The sequence below is a fragment of the Sander lucioperca genome, chromosome 22 (genome assembly GCF_008315115.2).
Source record: "Sander lucioperca isolate FBNREF2018 chromosome 22, SLUC_FBN_1.2, whole genome shotgun sequence".
In the NCBI taxonomy this organism is placed as follows: domain Eukaryota; kingdom Metazoa; phylum Chordata; class Actinopteri; order Perciformes; family Percidae; genus Sander; species Sander lucioperca.
Window position 1 is genome coordinate 21,926,752 of NC_050194.1, and position 20,330 is coordinate 21,947,081.

The 20,330-nt window shown below is 38.9% G+C and overlaps 2 protein-coding genes and 1 non-coding gene across 4 annotated transcripts in view; 1 reads left to right on the forward strand and 2 right to left on the reverse strand.

Annotated features, from left to right (window-relative positions):
- Window positions 1–663: 663 nt before the first annotated feature.
- On the reverse strand, window positions 664–778 carry LOC116061603. The gene has a single exon (XR_004107750.1). It is a non-coding gene; the product is annotated as a U5 spliceosomal RNA (small nuclear RNA).
- A 1,489-nt stretch (window positions 779–2,267) lies between these two features.
- mfsd13a (major facilitator superfamily domain containing 13A) lies at window positions 2,268–12,518 on the reverse strand. 2 transcript variants are annotated; one of them, XM_031315339.2, is made up of 9 exons: window positions 12,278–12,518; window positions 8,562–8,824; window positions 8,188–8,267; window positions 6,988–7,437; window positions 6,741–6,861; window positions 6,401–6,497; window positions 4,984–5,155; window positions 3,767–3,960; window positions 2,268–3,346 (listed from the first exon to the last, which is right to left on the reverse strand). In XM_031315339.2, exons 2-9 carry the CDS (start codon window positions 8,727–8,729, stop codon window positions 3,096–3,098), a joined length of 1,533 nt encoding a protein of 510 aa, XP_031171199.1. In that variant the 5' UTR covers window positions 8,730–8,824; window positions 12,278–12,518; the 3' UTR covers window positions 2,268–3,095. The 2 variants fall into 2 exon arrangements, with proteins under 2 accessions (XP_031171199.1, XP_031171200.1); XM_031315340.2 differs by having other exon boundaries at window positions 12,235–12,491.
- Window positions 12,519–14,225: 1,707 nt separating this feature from the next.
- The window catches only part of sema4gb (sema domain, immunoglobulin domain (Ig), transmembrane domain (TM) and short cytoplasmic domain, (semaphorin) 4Gb), a 37,412-nt gene continuing 31,307 nt past the window's right edge, over window positions 14,226–20,330 (forward strand). The window contains exon 1 of the mRNA XM_031315337.2: window positions 14,226–14,333. The gene's annotated coding sequence lies outside the window, so the exon portion shown is untranslated. The remainder of the gene's footprint in view (window positions 14,334–20,330) is intronic.

Genomic DNA, 20,330 nt, shown 5'->3' on the forward strand with positions numbered 1-20,330 from the left:
TGTAATTATTATAAGCAGATAATAGGCACACAAAAGAATTTTTAGAATAGATTATAGGAAGATTATTTAAAATTAAATAAGATACGATAACATGACCGTAAAACAAGACCAATTTGCATTAATTGTATTTTCCATATGTATTTATTACTGCTGTCAGCTGAGCACTGCTTCACCATATTTGATGCATGTGTATGCCCTCTGCTGGATTTTCACGGCAAATACAATCAAACATGCGTTTTATACGGTTTTGTATCAAGATGACAGAAACTCTTGCAATAAATGTACAGTATGTCGATATATATCAGTAAAATATATATTTTTTTATAATGACGTTTTTTTTCTTCACAAATGATGATACGGTATTACATTCATGTATTTTTTTTCCTTCATTTTAGACAGCAATACACCCCAATACAAATCCAGTAATTGAAATAATTACATAGCCTATACTTGTGTCGAGAATTCTAGAACGTGTGAAAGTTCGCAAACTCCACAAGAACACTGTTAATACATTCTATCCTTTCTTCACATGGAATCAACTTCTGTTGTTGTGTCAATTTCTCTTGACACAGAATTCTATTTCAAAAACTGTACTTCCCTTCGACGTGTCTATATGTTGAGACAATACTTTCAGAATTCCTTTTATTTTTCACAAGATTAGGAAGCCCCGCACTAGGCAGGGCATCAAAAAATTAGATTGAACTCATATTGTTCCTCTCCACGGAAATCTTTAGTAAAAGGCGAAAGATTTATACGATCTGAAGAGAAACATGAGTGTACTGTCTATTCTGAGTTACTGGAGAGGTGGTCACTTCCCGACAAACACCTTACGGTAACGGTGCCAGTGCTCTGATAAAACTAGACCTAACAGTTTATGTCGCCTATAATATATTTATGTGAATACACAATAGATTACAAAATACTGATTTAGATAAACGTGTTTCATCTAAACGATAGATTTAGCAAACATTTGAAATATTGCGCGCGGTGCATGATGGGTAGCGGTACGTTGATCCCGGTGACATACCGCACTAGTAAACTTTTGCTAGCTCCTGAACTTAACAAAATGAACCCAATTGTCATACTCGTTAATAACTAGCTTAACCGTGGAAATAAAAACAGGGACATACAGACAAAAGTACCACAACTGGTCTTAAAAAAAAACAAAAAAAACATACGCATGCGCTGTACACCCATAGGCGTAAAAACCATAAACAAATCGAGAGGAATATCTCCTACTACTTCCGTCTTCGCACAGGAAGCTTTCCAGGACAAAGATATGTACACGTATGTCGTCGTGAAATGACAAAATTTCCGTTAAAATTAAGTCTGTCCACGAAGCCCTTAGCCGTTAAAACCGATCATAAAGTGAAGACTTGTAAAGAGTACTCCATTAACGATAGTTTACAGACCAAGTTTTGGATGAAAATGAGGTCTCCATACTTTTTGTTATATTACATAATGTATTTTTTTCTTTCTAATTTTCTTTTCTCCAAAAATACTGGGAACTTTTATCTTACAAAAATTACAATTGGATAAGGAAAACCATTCTGTGGTTGTTGAACTAAACACAACTCCCTGTGATGAGGGCTCACAAGTTGTTGACATTACTTTTTTGTAAGGGTTCACAAGCCAAAATACCTTTACTATTCTCCTCAAATAAGGGCTGAGCAGAGGGCTGTATTATTGCAGGAAACAAAGGCCTATTAGGTTATAATCCCTCATAAAACATTGCTGAACAATGGTGGGTGTCTTATAGACAAAGTGTAACTGCAGTGAAATCGGACAGTACCAGTTTCCCCACTTCTTTAAATAAAGGAACACCTTCATGCATGTTTTTAAATTTACAATACTTGCCCCAATTATCTTCATGATGATGAGGATGTCACATGTAGTGAAGTCTTGAGTTGCAACCACATAGTAGGCCTATAAATGTCCAAAAAACATTTTGGTCTAAATTCTCACATAACAGACTGCAAATGGTTGGCGCTTCATACAGTGGTTGGTAACAATACCTACAATGTTAAGGATCAACAGTTACAGTGTAGACTTCCTTAACCCTTTATTCACAAGTGGCAGAAAGATTTTGCACAGGCAGATGGTCCAACAACTTTATATTTAAGTTTTGTGGCCCGATAAAAAAAGACATTTGAATAATGTCCATTTTCCTATAAAGCCACTGGATTGTTATAATCTGTTGTGCAGTTTGAACAGTCTTCTTTGTGGTTTGACAGGTAATCCGTCTCATAAAAAGGCATCACATCACATTGACTTTCAACATTGACGAGGTTTATTTGTGGCGATGCCACACATTCTTTGTACAATCTGAAAAATTACAAAAGTGAACTGATAATATGGTTACCGCTGCATCATTTCCTTATTCATGATTACAGTCCAGAAAATATGTCACAATGTTAGAAGTACAACAGACAAATGGCAGTTTTGTGCAAAAACATCAATACTGTACGCATCAGAAAATACAGTTCTCAACATCAAACTGGTGGGGCATTCTGTGTAAATGTAAAAACCAATACAACAACGAATCAGCTCTGAAGAGGATTTCATGCAGTATAAATAGCACTCTAAACACATTAATGCAAGTTTATTTCATGTTCTTCATCTTGTTAATAACATTAGAAATGTGCATCTCTGTGGTAAACCTTCCCTTCTGGTTTTTAAAATCAGGCTGATGTTACAGACAAATTAGCTAGCAGCAATAGGGTTCGTGCTGTACTCTAGACCAGGATTATGCTTTACTAACAGTTTAAAAGAGGGCACCCCATATTTAAAGCACACCATAAAAAAAAGTTGTGAACTTGGTCCGTCTACATCCGACAGGATTGATTGGTTCTATTCATCTTTTGGTCATCTGTTCAAATATAAATATAGGTCAATATTATAAAAATAAGGCAGGTTTAAAAAAAATGTTTGTTACTCCCAGTGGGATTGGTCAGCCTATTGTGCATTTGTCACTGTCCACAAAGCCACGTGTAGTGGTTCATGTTCGTGCACAGAAGGCTGGACTGCACAAAGGGATTGTAAAACCGCCCATTTAAGAAAGTGTCTGTGTGCAGCTTCGCCCAGCTCTATTCAGTTCATATGGCCTTGACATCGATAAGGTGGCCATGCTGGGCCCCTTGCCTTAGGGTCTTGATCCCTTGCAGCTTGCGGCCGTGAAGCGTGAAGCGAGACCAGGCAGCCAGCTGGAGCAGGGCACAGGTGATAGGCACAAACACCAACATGTAGAAGCAGCCCAGGCGTAGAGGCGGAGTCCCCGAGCCAGAGGCAACGTCAGGCACAGAAACCAGAGAGTCCTTCATGGGTTCCTTATCAAAAATATCATAACCTGGGGAAGAGAAATCCAACAGGAGAAAAAAGTAATTCCTTCAATAATTAAACAAATCAAATATACAAATTGGTCATGGGTAATGGCTAATCTAGGAACTTAACACTAAAAAAAAACAACTCATAATAGGTTATATTTAATTATTATTTTTTTTTTTATGTTTTCTTTCCATAGAGATACGGTTTACTTTTGAGAAATACGTTTATTTGCTTACTTGATGAGTTAGATGAGAAAATTGATACCACTCATGTCTGTACGCTAAAAAAAAAAAAAAAAAAGCTACAGCCAAAAGACAGTTTGCTTAGCTTATCATGAACTTATCATAAAGCCAGATGAATGCAGAAACTTGTAGCAGCATTTGAAACAAGGTCATTATGTACACTTTGTTATGGAGGCCCCAGTCTGAGTGTTTCTGTGTACCTGTGTAAACACACAGCAGCCAGGTGCCAATGAGAGGGGCGAATGTCTGGCCAGGTTTGGTCAACAAAGCAACCATCCCGAAGAGGAGAGCAGAGGTGGCCTGCTTACGTCGATTGACCACAAAGTCCTCATCCACCAGATCGGAAATAACCAGTTTCAGCAGCTTGCACGTCCCCTCTGTAAACACTCGGTTACTAGGAGGGAGAGAAGTGTCCAATTACTGTCTCCAGCCCAAACAGTTGCATAGTTTGTGAAAAAACATCAATGAAATTTTGATATTAAAAGATGTTTATCAAGAGTAGATCGCTCAGTTCTACTTTAGAGTATTCCCGTTAATTAAGGTGTGTCAATCATCATTCATAATGTTTCTAGTTGTTGAGAGCAGAGAGCAGTCTCTTGGGCATGCTTCAAGCATGCTTAGGTGTGCCTTTGTGGTCAAAACCGCATTACACTGTGAAATACAGTAACAATTTATAACTTGTGGCTGATACGTTTCTGTATCAGCTCAGCCTTAAGGTTTGAGAGAAAGAACCACAAGCATTCACAAACTGTTGACAACTACCACGACTTTGACAAACATATGACTAACCACACACACTTCATCAGGGCTCGGCTGCGGAGCGCTAGAGACTAGAGAGAGATTAGGAATCCTGTTTTCAACTATTATTAGACATTAATAATGGAATAAAATGACAAACTAGCTACCTAAATGAAAACCTGGAAGTTGCTCAGCGTCTTCTCTGATTCTGCAATGTATATTTGCTCTTTATTTACCTTATATTGTTATTCTGTTTCTCCATATTCTCAATTCATTATTTATTTATACTATGTTCTACAACATAAATTGTCTGTCTTTCCTGGACGAGGGATCCCTGCTCTGTGTTCTCTCCTTTTTTCCAGTTTAAAAGAGTTAACTACAACCAAAATATTTTCTGATTTAAGAGAGTTCTTCCTTATCCGAATTGAGGGTCTATGGATAGAAAAGTTAACACAATATTTGGATACAACATGTAACGAATGTCGAGTTAACCTTGGAAATGGGATGCGACAGAAAAGAGTCCTTGACAAGTCCTTATGAATGTGAGGCATGGAACGACACGTGTTGCTGTGCGTTTGTGTATTCAGTGATGAAAAATAATGAACAAAAACAAGCCAACAAAAAAACAAGCGGTCACACATCGGATCCCTGATGCATGTGCTGATGTGCGTGGCCATACCTAGCAATGAAGATGCACAGCAGATAAATGTGGTCAGCCCCTGCCAACAGCATAGCCACACTAAGTCCCAGTTTGAGCATAAATAGCCAGCGGATAACCTGGTAAACCCCATAACGCTGGCACAGTGTCAGGAAATACAAGTTGTTCAGGTGGGGGGCAATGAAAGAGATGCCTGCGTGGGAGCAAAAGCAGAACGGCATTAAAAAAAAAGACTAATCAGCAGAAAGAATAGTAACTGTAAACATAGCAAATAATAGCAAATAATATAGAAATATATTCCATTCTAGCCACAATAAGATCTGTTTCTAACAATTCAGCAGATGTATTTCAGAATACCACGTCACTGGTTTTCGGCCATCTTCATGATCTTTAAATCTGGGGAGGATGATTGGATCAAAATATCATTCTGCATCAACATATTCATCTACTTATGGGCAACTAAAATGTGATTGAAATATATAAAAAAAGCTTGTGCGTCACTAGCTTGCATGCTGCCAGTAATGGTATACCTTTAATCTGTGTTTTTCTCCATTCCGTATAACTTTCATCTCACAGTCAAACCCAGTACGTCTGTCTGAGCTCCTGTCCGATCACTGTACGTGATAACTGTTCTCCATCATTCATTCTCTGTTTTCGCACCCCCTTATTGCATTATTGCACTCCATTATCTCTGTCACGCCCATTGCATATTTGCACATCTTCACCTGCATTGCTATCACATTCTGTTTACGTTCTTTTGCACTATTCATCCGCCCTGGTATGCTCAACTGTTATTCCTCCCACCTTTGTTGTCACACAATTTCTGTACACCACAATCTGCACTAACTGTACATTGACTCTTTACTACATCTCAGCATTTATATAGTCTATATCACGCATATCGTGTTATTTCTGATCTACATCACTAACTAGATCATAATTTGCACTAACTGTTTTTTGTTGGACTCTTTACTACATCTCAGCAGTGTTATAGACTATTCATGTTAGTCTATTCATGTATAGTGTTATTACCATATCACTTTCGCATATCCATCGTCTTACTTACACCTCACTTTGCACCGGCTTTGTAATGCTTACTTAATCTGCACTTCATGTAGCCTATTGTATTCTGTATTCCTGTATTGTATCGAATGTGAAACTGTATGTTGTCTTGCACGCTTATGCTTTTCTTGGCCAGATCGCCGTTGCAAATGAGAACCTGTTCTCAACGGCCTACCTGGTTAAATAAAGGTTAAATAAATAAAATATCTAAAGAATACTCACACTCCTCTTGCAGTCAATTTCAATCATATGTGATTTCCTTAAACATTTAGCGGGTATTATGCTGTGCCAATTATTGCAGTACCTATTACTAACAAACTTGAATTAAGAGGACTTAAATTAAGAGGAATGTGTGAGTTATTTGTCGGTCCCTTACCGAGTAAGATTGAACCTGTAGAGGTAGAAACATTGTCAGACAGCAGATGTTCCAGGAAAAGAGGGAAGAAGTTGCTGTTGAAATGGCAGTGAAACACCTTTATGGGGAACAGAGACAACAATAAAAGTTAACCGAGTAGATTAAGTAAAATAACCCTGAGCGATGTTCCACAAAACATGTTTCCTTGAATGAGAAGCGATGCCTTTAAAAAAATGGACCCAAAACTACGGACACATGATGAAATGCGAGAGAAAATAAGGATTTTCCAAAAGAGTGAAAGTGTCTGCCCACTTTATCTCTACTAGCACTTTCAGCACATCTAATGTGATTAATAACTTACCTGAATAAGGTTCATTGACACAAACCACATGAAGTTCTTGTGTTTGGAGAGCTGCTTGAGGTACTGTCCAAGGGTGACAGGTTTTTCTGGGTGAGTAAGTGGAGCATTTTCAACACTCAGCCTGTGACAGAGCAAAAGTAAACAAGAGAGGAGTGAGATGGAGAGAAAAAAAACAAAATATCAACACAGTCCAAAAGCCTGTCAACCAAAGTTATTGAGAATTTCAAGATCTTTAGAAAATCCTTACTCTTTGAGTGTCAGTGCCTCATCCTGTCTTGGACGGACTTCCTTTTGGAAACGATGCTGTAGCAACCGAGACACTAACAAAAAGCCCAAGATGGAAAAAGCTGAAAGAGTCACACAGAAGAGACGGAAGGAGTAGAAATCCTCCTTGTTCCAGAAGCAGTAAGACAGAAATACGGAGAACGAGCCCAAAGCGCTGAACACGGAGCAGTGGAAGTTGAGGCGTGCGCGATCGACGGCGGACACAGCGAGGTCAGCCAGCAGGGCGCTGTGGTGGAGGTCCACCATTGTGAGGAAACCATCGTACAGACACAGGCACAGCAGGAACTGCAGTCCTGGTCTGGCCCACGCCACCCAGAAAGCCAGGAAGGACAGAGCGAAGAGAGGGCCATTTGTGGAGAGGGCCTTTAGGCGCTTCAGCACCACCTCTGGAGTTGTGATCGAAGAGCCTGACCTGGGTGGAAAAACAAAAATCAAGAGTAATTAGATATAAACACAACTTTGGCGAGAATTAAAACATTTTCCTGGTGCAACAACATACAGCGTCAAAAAGAGATACGCCAAAAGCCCTATATAAATACTCTAAAGCTATTTGAGTCTGTTTTGTTGCCAGAGGATATATTAGTGGTAACTTTAACATGGTTGATGTTATATGTATAACCACCTATGTAAATACAGAATCTGCAAACACCATGGACAAAATAAAATATACTAAAACCATAAAAAAAAAAAAAACGAAAAATAAATAAAAGTGTGAATGCTGCACATCCCTGCTGTACACTCTAAACTTTTCACAGAATAATGTGATGGACTTTGTTATGTCACCACCTAATGACAGTACAGAGTCACTGATAGTTTAATCAAAATGAAATGTAAACACAGATGGCAACTTCATGTTTGACAATTCTCACTCTGACGACGCGTTTACCTAGCCTCATGAGCATTACTGCAGCTGATAAAAGAGTTAACACTGAAACAGCTGTGTAAGCATGGCTGTATAAATGTCGTAGTTTCGGGGCAATGTGCGAAGGAACCACAGCGTTAGAAATCTGCAGTTTGACTGGAAGGCTAGGAGGGATTTGAGGGCTTATTCTCATTGAGATGTTGTCTGTCGTAGTCACATCCATGTTTAGGAAGCCGAATTTAGCAAAGTGTTGTTTTTCTCTGAGAAAAAGGAGAAAGAAAGCAGGATGGAGACACTTACTGAGGAGAGCTGAGGAAGGCGCGATCACTCAGCCAGCCGAAGAGAGGGTCATTCAGACTGTTCCATAGAAGAAACACTGCCTGTGGAGCAGCAGACAGAGGGCAGATAACAAGACAATAATGCTATTTAAAAATCAACAAATAAAGGATGATGGTTTATCAATGAGCTAGAACGTGATGTCACGCTTTAAAAAGGTGCCACACAAAGCCATTTTTTACTTGCATTTTTTGAAAAATGTTAGGTCCATATGTGTTTGTGTTATGTCGTGAATGTGAAAATGAACGGCTACCTCCTCGGTCAGCTCTAGCCACTGAAAAGAAATAAGCGGTGAAATCAGGCCAATTACAAAAAGCTGGTCAGCTCTTGTCACTCACCTCTCCCACCCAGAAGGAGATTTTGTCAATCTTGTAGACAGACACAAATGTCTCCACATAGTAAAGGAGGAACACATTGTGGAGGATGGAGGTAAACAAGGCCAAAGAGCCGTAGAGCACTGCAGTAGAGACAACGCTTTGCCAGCAGCCCCAGGCGCTCCTGCCCATTCTTCTTTCTCAATCACTCTGCTCCGTCTTTTCTCTGTGCCAAGCTGCAATCATGTCACGGCCCGGCCGACCCAGGGTCACCACCTCATCATAGCCTGCAAAAAAACACACTGCATAGTTATTTTCAGTTATTTTCAGATCAGTAGACAAGGAAAAAAAAAGTATTCTCTCACCCTGAAGCAAAAAGACATGTTGTATAAGTGAGCACTCTACATCTGAATATGGTAAAGATATTTCTGAGCATTACTGTAGTGAATATTACTGTAGTACTGAAGTTCCAGCAACGTCTCTAATAGTAACGTGTCTCCGTCTCTGCACAGAGTTTGAGCAGACCAAAGGGGAGCTATTTTCATAGCAATGGTACAGTAAGTAGTCATTAAAGTTAGTTAGGCTGTAGGCCACTCCTTTGGCCCACGCCCAGCCGTGGTCTCTGTAAAACTCATTCATTAGTCATTTTCACGACCAATCTTCTGACACTCCACCTCACACAAAGCTGGTCTTCTTCACAGTGAAACGACAAAAGGAAAGTTATACGATCATCACATCATTCTTTTCAGGCAAAGTGCTTTCACTGCGCTGTATTGTCCTTAGGCGTCATATTCAAAATTGCATTCTGAGGGTGCTTTGAATGTGTTACCCTACATAATTTACACCTACTGTAAATGTTAAAGGCATAATATCTTATTTTTTAAGACAAAGCAAGCACTGGCTTGAAAATCACACTTGTCTCCATGACACAGCTCCTTGTAAATGTGTCTTTTGTCACGCCCAACTGAGGAGACAGAGTTCCCCACAATGAAAGCAAATCCTGCATCGGTTTACATATTCTCAGGCTCGTTTCACTTCCTTCTTGAAGCCCATGGTGCAGTCCCACACGTAGCACCCTTAGGAGAAAAATTCAGACTTCTTAATTCACACTTGACTCCCACAAGCTCAGACTTGATCCTACAAACATGCGCTCACATCTTCAGTTGGAAAAAAAACATATAAAAGCTCACAATAACAGTGTGTCAAGGCGATGCGATACCAACCACAATGTAGCGTCTAAGCAAAGCTGCAAAACCGCATATTCACATCAGGATATCAGTGAGATAGCAAACTTAGCAAAAGCAACCTCCTTTGGAGTGCAACAAAAAGCTTTCCAACCTTGTTCCTATCAGATCCAAGCAGTGAAGTGGGATGACTGAGCTGGCTGCACCATATCACATCTCTAACACGTATCTTGCAACAGAGCAGGACGTACTATAAACATCCAATAAATGTCCTCTCAGCCACAGCAGATAGAGCGATATCCACCTGTGGAGAGGTTTCTTGGCAGGGACTCTGTTCTATTCATTCTGACAGCCAAAAGAAATGGTCGCCAAATATGGTGACCGAGCTCGTTATATCTGATCTCAATACGGATTACCAGAACCCGATAAAAGGGGGCATCTCTCATCCCATTTATCAGAATCAAAATACTTTATTGTTCCCCTCAGGGAATCTGTAAGAATAAACTAGTCAATAAGTGTATACAGTAACATAGCTAAAGTGCAAGAAATATAAAGTTAAGTAAAAGTAAAGTAAGATTAGGTTAAAAAAGATTGTGTTGCTATACAATGGATTGTACAAATGCTACTTCAGACTTGTTGTACACATTTAGATCATAAATGTGGTTGATTATATAGAAGCTGGAAAAAGCCAGACAATGTTAGCAGGTTTTTAAACCGAATTGCATAGATATGATACTGAAAGTACAGTTTAATTAGTCTGGATGTCTGATATAGTAGTTTAAAGTAGAGAAGGGATGGAAAGTTTGCTCAAGACTATTAATCCGCCGCTTATTAGAAGAAATCCATTGAAATACCGGAATAGATATTATTTGAATATTTTCAACTGTTTTAGGTTACTTTGTCTCTAAAATGCATAATTATTTTAAATAAGGGGTGTATTTATTTTTTTTAAAGATTATTTTTTTGGGCATTTTCGGCCTTTATTTTTGACAGGACAGATGAAGACGTGAAAGGGGAGAGAGAGGGGGAATGACATGCAGCAAAGGGCCACAGGTCGGAGTCGAACCCGGGCCCGCTGCGTCGAGGAGTAAACCTCCATATATGGGCACCCGCTCTACCAACTGAGCTATCTGGGCGCCCAGGGGTGTATTTATTAATGTGTGTATTGAGTATTACTATTGCATTTTGTATTACTATTACTTTTTTTGGACAAAAGTATAATTACATATCGTCACATAAAAACAGCTCTCCAGCAAATCCCATAAAAATAATAATAAACTCAAATTAGAATCTTATCAAAAGTAACCCTATTTTTAGGGAAGTTTTTCCTGCTTCTTCTAAGATCAGTCTCAAAAGGCCCCCTACACTACAGGATGGATTAGTGCCAAGCCATCTACCTGCCAATAATAAAAAAACTAGGCTTCATCGACCATTTTTAAGGGTTCTTACAAATGTGACCTTTGCAACCATTGTGCTGATATAAAGGAATGCAAGCAATTCACAAGACATACTAAGTGCCTGACATCAAAACATTCATTAACTGTAACACTAAGTTTGTTGTGTACCGTTTATACTGTAGGCTACCTGTGGCTGTTTTGACATAGGCTAGACAAAGAGACGACTGAGGGACAAAGTCTCTGAGCATAAGTATGCAATTAGAAAAGCTAATTTGGATTTCACTTAAGGCTAGTCTCGCATTGCCACACCTGTCTGCACAGCGCTGTCCCCTATGGCTAGTACATAGGCCATAACAGTTATATTGTTATTTTATTCTTATCTCTTTCTTTCTTCATGTCATATCATGTAGAGCTATCTAGTGGTCATACTTAGCATTTGTTACCTGTGAGTTTACTGGCTCCTTGCTCAGGTGTTTGATTACCAGGTGTTTGCGATCAACTTGTAACTGCTAAAGGTGAATCTGTGTGCTGAGGGCTAACGTTGCACCCTAAGGAAGGCTGTTTGTGCTGCTACGTGTGGGTTTTTACTCAGCTCTATTTTAACATGTAGCCTACTAATCATTTCAATATTAGCCATCCAAATAAAGGCTTTTTGATTTAATGCCAGAAGAGTGCCTTGGACCTTTTCTTCTTTTTTGAACTTGTGTGTTCCCTTCTAAACACTACGGACATTTTTTCTTCTAAACTAACTTAACAATTATCTAAGGTATAATTATGTATTCACTATCTGGTATGGTTATTACCTAGCTAGCTAACGTTAATTAATAAGCTTGGACTAACACGACTATCAGAAAACTTGCTCATATTCGACCTTTAAAGCTACAACTAATACCTCACATGTTGCGTAGTCCGCTGTCTGATAATAGCAGCTGGCAAGATCGATTGTATGATATCTTGTCTGATAATCTATTATTGAATTGGAGAACGTTGCCAACTAGCTAGCTAAGCTAGGCAGTTAGCACTAGCTAGCTAACATAATTTAAATGCTAGCGTTAGCTAACGTAGCTGGATAACGATAACAGGCTGCCGATCTGGAGATAAACATTCACAACTAACTTCAAGTATATTCATAACAGAACAAGAGGGAAATGTCACGTACCGACAAAAGACCTGTTAACCAAACTGAATAAATTGTGTTTTTCTCGATGGGAAGCTGACTTGTTGGCTCAGGCTCTTCCTCTCGTCAGCAGCAGCTGTGTGACTGGAGGTGGACACACCACGTCATGACAACTAAAGTCGGTTACTCACATCCGTGACGGCCGGAAAAAAAATCCCATACGTGACGGCCGTGGTGGATTTGTGAAAGAGGAGTTTCCCGGTAGCGATATTTTTTCCTACTATGGCCACGCCAAGACGCGCCCTTCAATAGCATTCACACGCTAGCCTACTATTGGCCAGGCGTCCATGCTTACATTTACAGGTCCTATCCTGTTTAGTCAAACAGATAATAGTCCTAGTTAACAGCGCCACCCTGTGTCAATGTTACCAGAACCGGTTCCCAGTTTGCATATAGTCTCGCATTGCCAGACCTATTTGGCCTATGTGATATGTCAACCAAGAGTTGCAGGACCTGCTGCAGGACAGCTTTCCTTCACTGTCAGTGATAGAAAGTAACTAATTACACTTACTCAAGTAGCCTACTTGTACTTCACTTGTGTAGCCCATTTATTTTCTTTATACTCTTATTTACTCTACTGCATTTCAGAGGGAATTATTGTTATTTTTACTCCACTACATTTATTTGATAACTTAATTTACAACAGATAACACAAAATATAATCAACATATAAATAATGAGTTAGAACGATAGGCTACATGACTATTGCAAGCAACCCAGCAGTAGCCTATATAAAGTAATTACAATTACAACATCAAACATCAACATTAATGCACCAATAATTATAATAATGCAATACATTAGTCTGAAATGGACCCTTATGCATAATAAGTACTTTTACTTTTGATACTTTAAGTATATTTTGATGCTCATACTTTTTGTACTTTTACTTAAATACAAATTTGAATGCATGATTTGTAGATGTAAAAGTATTTCTAAACTGTGGTAGTGTGTGACACTGTGGAATAGTACATTGGAATAGGCACACCCCTTTTATAGATAGAAAGAAAGAAAGAAAGAAAGAAAGAAAGAAAGAAAAAAAGACAGAAGCATTTGAAGACCATTCTCAGTCTTTTTGCATAGGTTATTCGATTTTGAACATACAGTAATTCCTTATGCAAAATCTAGATATGGCTGATTTAGTTGTTTAAACCAATAAAAGGGAGGAACAGTTTGCTTAAGGCTATTAAGTCCAACATTGACCGTTGGGCCCCAGGCACTTCCGTGCTCGGGCTATAATAAAAAGGTGGATTTTCCATGAAAGAGGGAACAGGAAAGTGTGTTTTATTTGTCTTTCCATCTCTTCTCCAGCAGGGGTCAGCCTATATTTAAAGACAGTAGGACACGTTTGAAAGCACAAACATAGTGTTTAGTATAGTTTTCATCTTAAGAAACAATAACATAACTGCATAAAGAACTCTGATGTCAGTAAAAATGTTGCAGTTATATTTTCATGTGGACTAGCTTTCTACTCAACACTTAAATATGATGAGATTATTGTAGGCCTACTTAGTTTTTCCAACCATTGAGTGCTATTTAAAAAAATCCATCTAACCTCAATCAGTGTCCATGTCAAGATAAGCAGCAATACAACGTTTGTTCATCAAAACAACGATTAGTAGCCTATATAAGAAAACTGTATGGTCAAAACATAAGGTAGGTCAACTTATATGGGCTATGAATCCTGTGTGTGTGTGTGTGTGTGTGTGTGTGTGTGTGTGTGTGTGTGTGTGTGTGTGTGGTCAAAACATAAGGTAGGTCGACTTATATGGGCTATGAATCCAGTGTGTGTGTGTGTGTGCGTGCTGTGAGAGAGAGAGAGAGAGAGAGAGAGAGAGAGAGAGAGAGAGAGAGAGAGAGAGAGCGAGAGAGAGAGAGAGAGAGAGAGAGAGCGAGAGAGAGAGAGAGAGAGAGAGAGAGAGGGGGTGGGGGAGGCTTGTGTGCGAGCATTGGATAACTGCAGCAGCAGCAGAGCATCTCGGTGTTTCGCAGCGGAGAGAACGAGTCAGAGGATATTTGTGGACTCTAGGAAACTCAGGTGAGGCAGTCTTTTAATGCATTTGTTGTATTTCTACTGTGCCCTTTATTGTTTCTTCCACTTTTACTGCGCAAACGCTCTCTGCACCATAGACTGTTAAAATTAGCTCTTCACTCAGGTGAAGGTGCGTAACGGTGTGCAGTGGTGTTTTCCCTCTCAGTGCTGCAGTCCGTCCGGGTCGGACAGGTGCACATGGGTGGATGTTTGCACGTTCATAGCGCGCGCGGAAGCCTGTTATTACTTAAATCCATAATCGTGTAAGTTAAGTACTGATGAATTACTATGCGTATGTGCGTATGAGTGTTTTTGTGTCACCGGGTCCATATTAGGACGGTCGTGAAGCTCCTCACTAGCTGACTGCATTGTTTTTAAAGTCAAAGCTATAGAAATCATACATGATAGATATGTCGCTTATCTGTTTTTCAAGCTGTGTTAATGTCTATTCGTGGAAGAGTTGAATATAAGCACGATGAGACAAAGACAAGTGGAAAGAGCAGAGAATAGTCTGTTAGACTGAGTAGTATCTTCAGTTGTTTGTTGTAAAAGTTCATTAAACTTAATCATCAAAACTAAAATGCTAAAATTAGCATAGAGTCCTTGCTCTTAATTGGATACGAATGAGGTCATAAATTAGTTTGATAAGAAGTCACCCTCTATAATGGGCAAGTTGATTAATGGTTAATAAACAATTTACTTATTCTTTAGAACAGATATTAAGGCATTAATCAAAGTTTTGGACTGTCAGGTTGGGAAACATCTCTCTTACTGTTCAGCAGTGAAAGAAATACCCAGATGCTTTACTTGAGTAAAATAAACCAAATACCATCAATAGAGTAAAAGTACAAGGTTATTAGCTAAATGTAATTAAAATATCAAAAGTGACAGTACTTGTTTTACACAAGTGTTATAATATTTATTATATTATTGGATTATTGCTACTAATTAATGTATTAACAGTATTTTACTGTCATGGTTGATCAAGGGGAATCTATTTGATCATATCTTATATGTACAAGCTTAATTTGAAAGTAACTTTGAACTACTGTCAGATAAAAGTGTAAAAAAAAAGTACAATATTTCCCTCTTAAATACAGTGGAGTAGTGTAAAGTAAAATTAAATGGAAATACTTAAGTAAACTACAATACTAAAATATTATACTGAAGTACTTGAGTACATGTAAATTTGTCATTAATAAAGTTTTTTTTTCACCATCACCAGAGTTTCTCACTTTCCAATAAGGCAATAGCAAAAGTTAGTAAGTCATCTGTATCTACTGTATTAGTCTATATCCTTGAGGTTCCACTTCCGGGATTGCTCCGTTGCCGACAGTTGGATATCAGTTGCCTTGGGCTTCCTTTGTGTTTTCATTTTAAATGCCGGTCGATTTATGAGGACTATCCCTTTTCTCAGATCTCAGCAGGGTAAATCCAGACAGCTAGCTAGACTATCTGTCCAATCTGAGTTTTCTGTTGTATGACTAAAACAACTTTTGAACATACACATGTTCCACAAAAACAAGGTCCTTCCTGAGGCTATTTTGCAGCTTTTCCGGGTGCCTAGCACCGCCCAAGACGATTGTGATTGGTTTAAAGAAATGCCAATAAACCAGAGCACGTTTTTTCTCCCATCCCGGAATGCTGTGTGGACTCACCAGACCATCCTCTGTAGCGCCGCGGTGGAGGAAGGTCTGGCAAAGCGAGACTACTGCTGTATAAATGTTAATATAAATAATTGATACATTATTCTTAGAGAGCCTTCAAATACTAATTGTTGGTTAATATTAATAAGTTGTTTATAAATTTGTTGTGGTTCAGATACCCGGCAGTCCATTTTACAGAACGTCAGAGATCAAACGGTCCATTTGAGGAGTCTTAATGATGAAGAGCTACCTAAATACCAGCCACAACCTGGCAACCTAACACATCTTAACACATTAAGGGCACTTATTAGAGAGTGGTACAACGGTAATCTCATCTCTCCAATCTCTCTGATTTAAGTGGGCTCATGAGATAAGTAGCAAGCTGTTTATATTATATTCAAGGCTTATATTTCCCAAGCAGATCAATTTACACAACAGAATATGCGACAAATACACTGCATATAACACAAATTAAATTATACACTACACAGAGGCTGAAGAGAGCTGTTTTTTTCTAGAGTAACTGTTTTTTTAATGGAGAAGAATTTATTAGTCAATTTCCAAATGAGTCATACATACATAAATAAATGTTCTTCCTTAAAATACAGGGGGCATAAGTAAGTACACCCCTATGTTAAATTCCCATAGAGGCAGGCAGATTTTTATTTTTAAAGGCCAGTTATTTCATGGATCCAGGATACTATGCATCCTGATAAAGTTCCCTTAGTCTTTGGAATTAAAATAGCCGCACATCATCACATACCCTTCACCATACCTAGAGATTGGCATGGTTTTATTTCAGTTAGCCTAATAGCTGGTTTGATTTGCATTGAGAGATGATTTTATGGAAAGTACCCCATGCCAATCTCTTATGCCCCCTGTTTAAGGAAGAACATTTATTTATTTACGATACATTATTCATTCACAAAGAAAATTGGTGTCCTTAAAGATTGGATGTTTCCTCATTTCTTTCAATTTCCAAAAGATGATTTTTTATTCCTATTTTTAGTCAACTTTAGCATGGGTGTATTCACTTATGCTAAGCACTGTAGATGGACTTTTTGGATAATTCCTCTGATTTTCTAAGCCAAGTGACTGTTATTTCATCATAAATGCTGACAGATAGATCTAAACACAGATACATTTTTTTTTACATCTCTATATTTTTAATGTATAAGGAGGCAGATTATTTGCGACACAATTCTAATTTCATGCTTCTCTGAGAAGATTTGTCTTCAGATTTCTCCACATCACAGTAAATGTAGCCCACAGACTGAACCCACTCACTCTTTATTGTGTGAGTAATAATCCCATTTATGGTTCAGCTGTATACCAACTCCCAATGGTTTGGGATAAAGATGGAAAAAAGAAGACAATGTAAAAATGCCATATTTAAGTAAAGCATATATAATACGTACATAATGTCCTTAAAAAATATCTATATTTATTCAGTCTTTGTCGGTTGATGGCCTTAGCAGAAAAGTATTTAGAAGTGTGGCAGTGTGTTAAGTCAGTTGAAAGAAAAAATACAGGAATAGCTCAACTGTGTTATCAATCTTTTTGCAGAAATGTCACTCTAGCTGTTTTGCTAAAATCATGCTCATATTGGAAAACAGCTTCATCATACTCTGAAAACCTCTTCATATTAGGCAAGTTGTGAGGGCAGAGACTATCCCAGCAGATCTGTCTCAAACCCAGCTCTGTGGATCAATGAACAGGAAGACACTGATAGTCGTTGCTAAATAAAAGGTGTTTCAGACACCACCTGCTATTTAGTTCGATTCCTTTTCTCTCCCATCATGCATGACACATCGGTCGTGCCACTGCCAAGGCAGATGTGTTTACCTTTCATGCTTTCATCAGTGAGGCAACACAACGTTGTCAACGTCCTTGCCAGCTTCTGTGGTATACGGTGTACCCCGCGCAAATGCAGATGTGTTGAAACAATGGTGTGTTTGCTTTGTGTTTCATGAGGGCAGCAGCTGACAAAACCACACCAAAGGGCTTCTCACCAGCATGCCCCCTTGTCTGGTTCATCTACTGTCCTCGATTTTGACACAGTTTTGGCAGACGGTGGTTTTGGATAGCAGTCATCAAACAAGACTTTTTATATACAGACTATGGTTACACTGTTACAGTGCTCAAATGATGTCACTTGAGTCCGCATTGGTTGGGGCTTTAGGCTACAAGTTTGAAAATGAAAAAAAATCTGTCGGTGTGAAGTTAGAAAGAAGTGAGCTAACAATACCTTGATAGCTCACTATAATCTCAGTTTGAGGCTACAGCAGCTACATAACGCACCTGAATCTTGGAACCAACTGTCAATGGTTGAGTTGCCTTCTGGGTAATGTAGGCGCTACATTTGAAAAGGAAGAAGAATGTGTGGAATAAAAAGAGATGATATTCTGCTGCATGGATTTGTTATATGAGTGCAATGCTAATTTGGTGGATCACCCTTTTAAGACTGCCTTCATATGTTGGAACCTTGTAATGGAGATTCTCCTCCATCGTGTGGTATTGTAGTTGATTCTCAACACATGTATTGATGGTTGTACAACAAAGGAGGATCCATCAGCCTGCAATTCTTTGCAAAAGTTCGACCACAAAAAGCATCAAACAAATCAACAGTTCAATCAGAAAGTGCTGCTTTCAACTGCATCTTCATGTGTGAATTGAATTGTATATATGAAATATATATAAAATAAATAAAAAAGTATGTAATAACTTTAGTTAAGTAAGTATGTCTGTAAGACTCTTCACTCAACTCAGTATATGGACATTACATTGGATAAAGCCAGCTTTAAGAAATAGTTCTGGATAAAGACAAGGTGAGGGGATCCCTGCACCGTCATTAACTTTTTCCCTTCTCATCCCTCACGTTGTCATCTTATAGGTTGATTTTAAAGCTTAGCAGCCAAACTGCTAACAGAGAGGTCATTAGCCTCACTGCGCTTCATGCTGTGTGTGATTTACAGCAGCCATGGAGATTAAACTGGGAACTCTCAAGTGTCACAATGCTGCTGAGCGGGATTCACAGTGTTGACCCTTTGATCAGTGACAGAGCCAGAGAACGGGGCAGCCAGGCGGAGATTGTACTGATGGCACGGGGCCTAATCTCTAGATTATCCATCATGCTGCTCCAGTGTGCACACGGCCAATTAAGAGATGGAGTCGTGTGTTGCAATATCACATCACGGGGGCGCATTATTTCACTTCCAAAACTTTTTAAATGGTCTTTTATGTAACAGCATCTTACTCGTTCACTTTGGCCTATTGGTTGTAATCAGAGAGTTATGCTTCATGTCAGCAACTCATTTTCTGCTCATGCTGTCAAGGAGGCAAACGTTTATAACCTACACGGCATCTCTTCAGCAAAGTTCATCGTACCCAACGTGGAGGTTTTGAAATATTTTAAGATATCATTAGTGTCTGTTTCTGTTAAACATTAAGGACATTAAAGGTATAGTATCGGATATTTTGAAGTGAGGTTGTATGAGGTACTTATCCATTCTCAGTGTATTAGCTACAATAGATGGGAGTCGGCACGCCCCCAGTTTGGAGAAGCAGACAGGAGTACCGACACAGAAGCTCAGCAATGTACTGCTGGACGGGGGCATCAGCTAAATGTATTTCATCCACCAAAAAAAATCAATATCAGTTTAAGTGTACGCTATATTTAGAATATCTTCACCGCTTTACCTTGCTGTCAGACAGCCCTTTTTGACGGAGAACTGAAGGTTTTATCTATGCTCTCTTCAAAGCCACCGGACTCCTTTGACAAAAACAGTAATTTTACATCGCAGAACATGGGAGTTGCTGGCCTACTGCTGGTCGTATTCATGGCCTTGCACTCTGCGAACTGTTCGATAATCGTGCAAATGCAGGACCATGTTGACCGGTGTCCTGTCAGTGCCCCAACGTGTGGGCCTGTTCATCGCTGTTTGCAGCTTTAATTTGTTTGTGTTATTGTGTGACTTTGGTGTTTTAAAGGGTTAGTTTGGATGCACCTAAACATTATTATACTGTATATCTTATAGATATCAGTCACAGGGACCATTTTTCTACATAATGAGTACTTTGATACGTTTAAACACTTTGCTGATAATACTTCTGTACTTTTACCTAAGTAGGATTTTTACTTTTACTTGTAAGTTTAGTATGTTGACAATGTTGTATTGGCATTTCTACTTAAGTAAGGGATCTGAGTACTTCTTCCACCACTGACTTAAACACAACAACTTTGAATATATTACTAAGTACAGTATTTCCCCTCAGGTGGAAGAGTGGGTTTTTTTCTGCAAACGTTCATTTTATTTTTAATCGATTTTAGTAACAGCAGTCTCTGGTTTGGTATTCT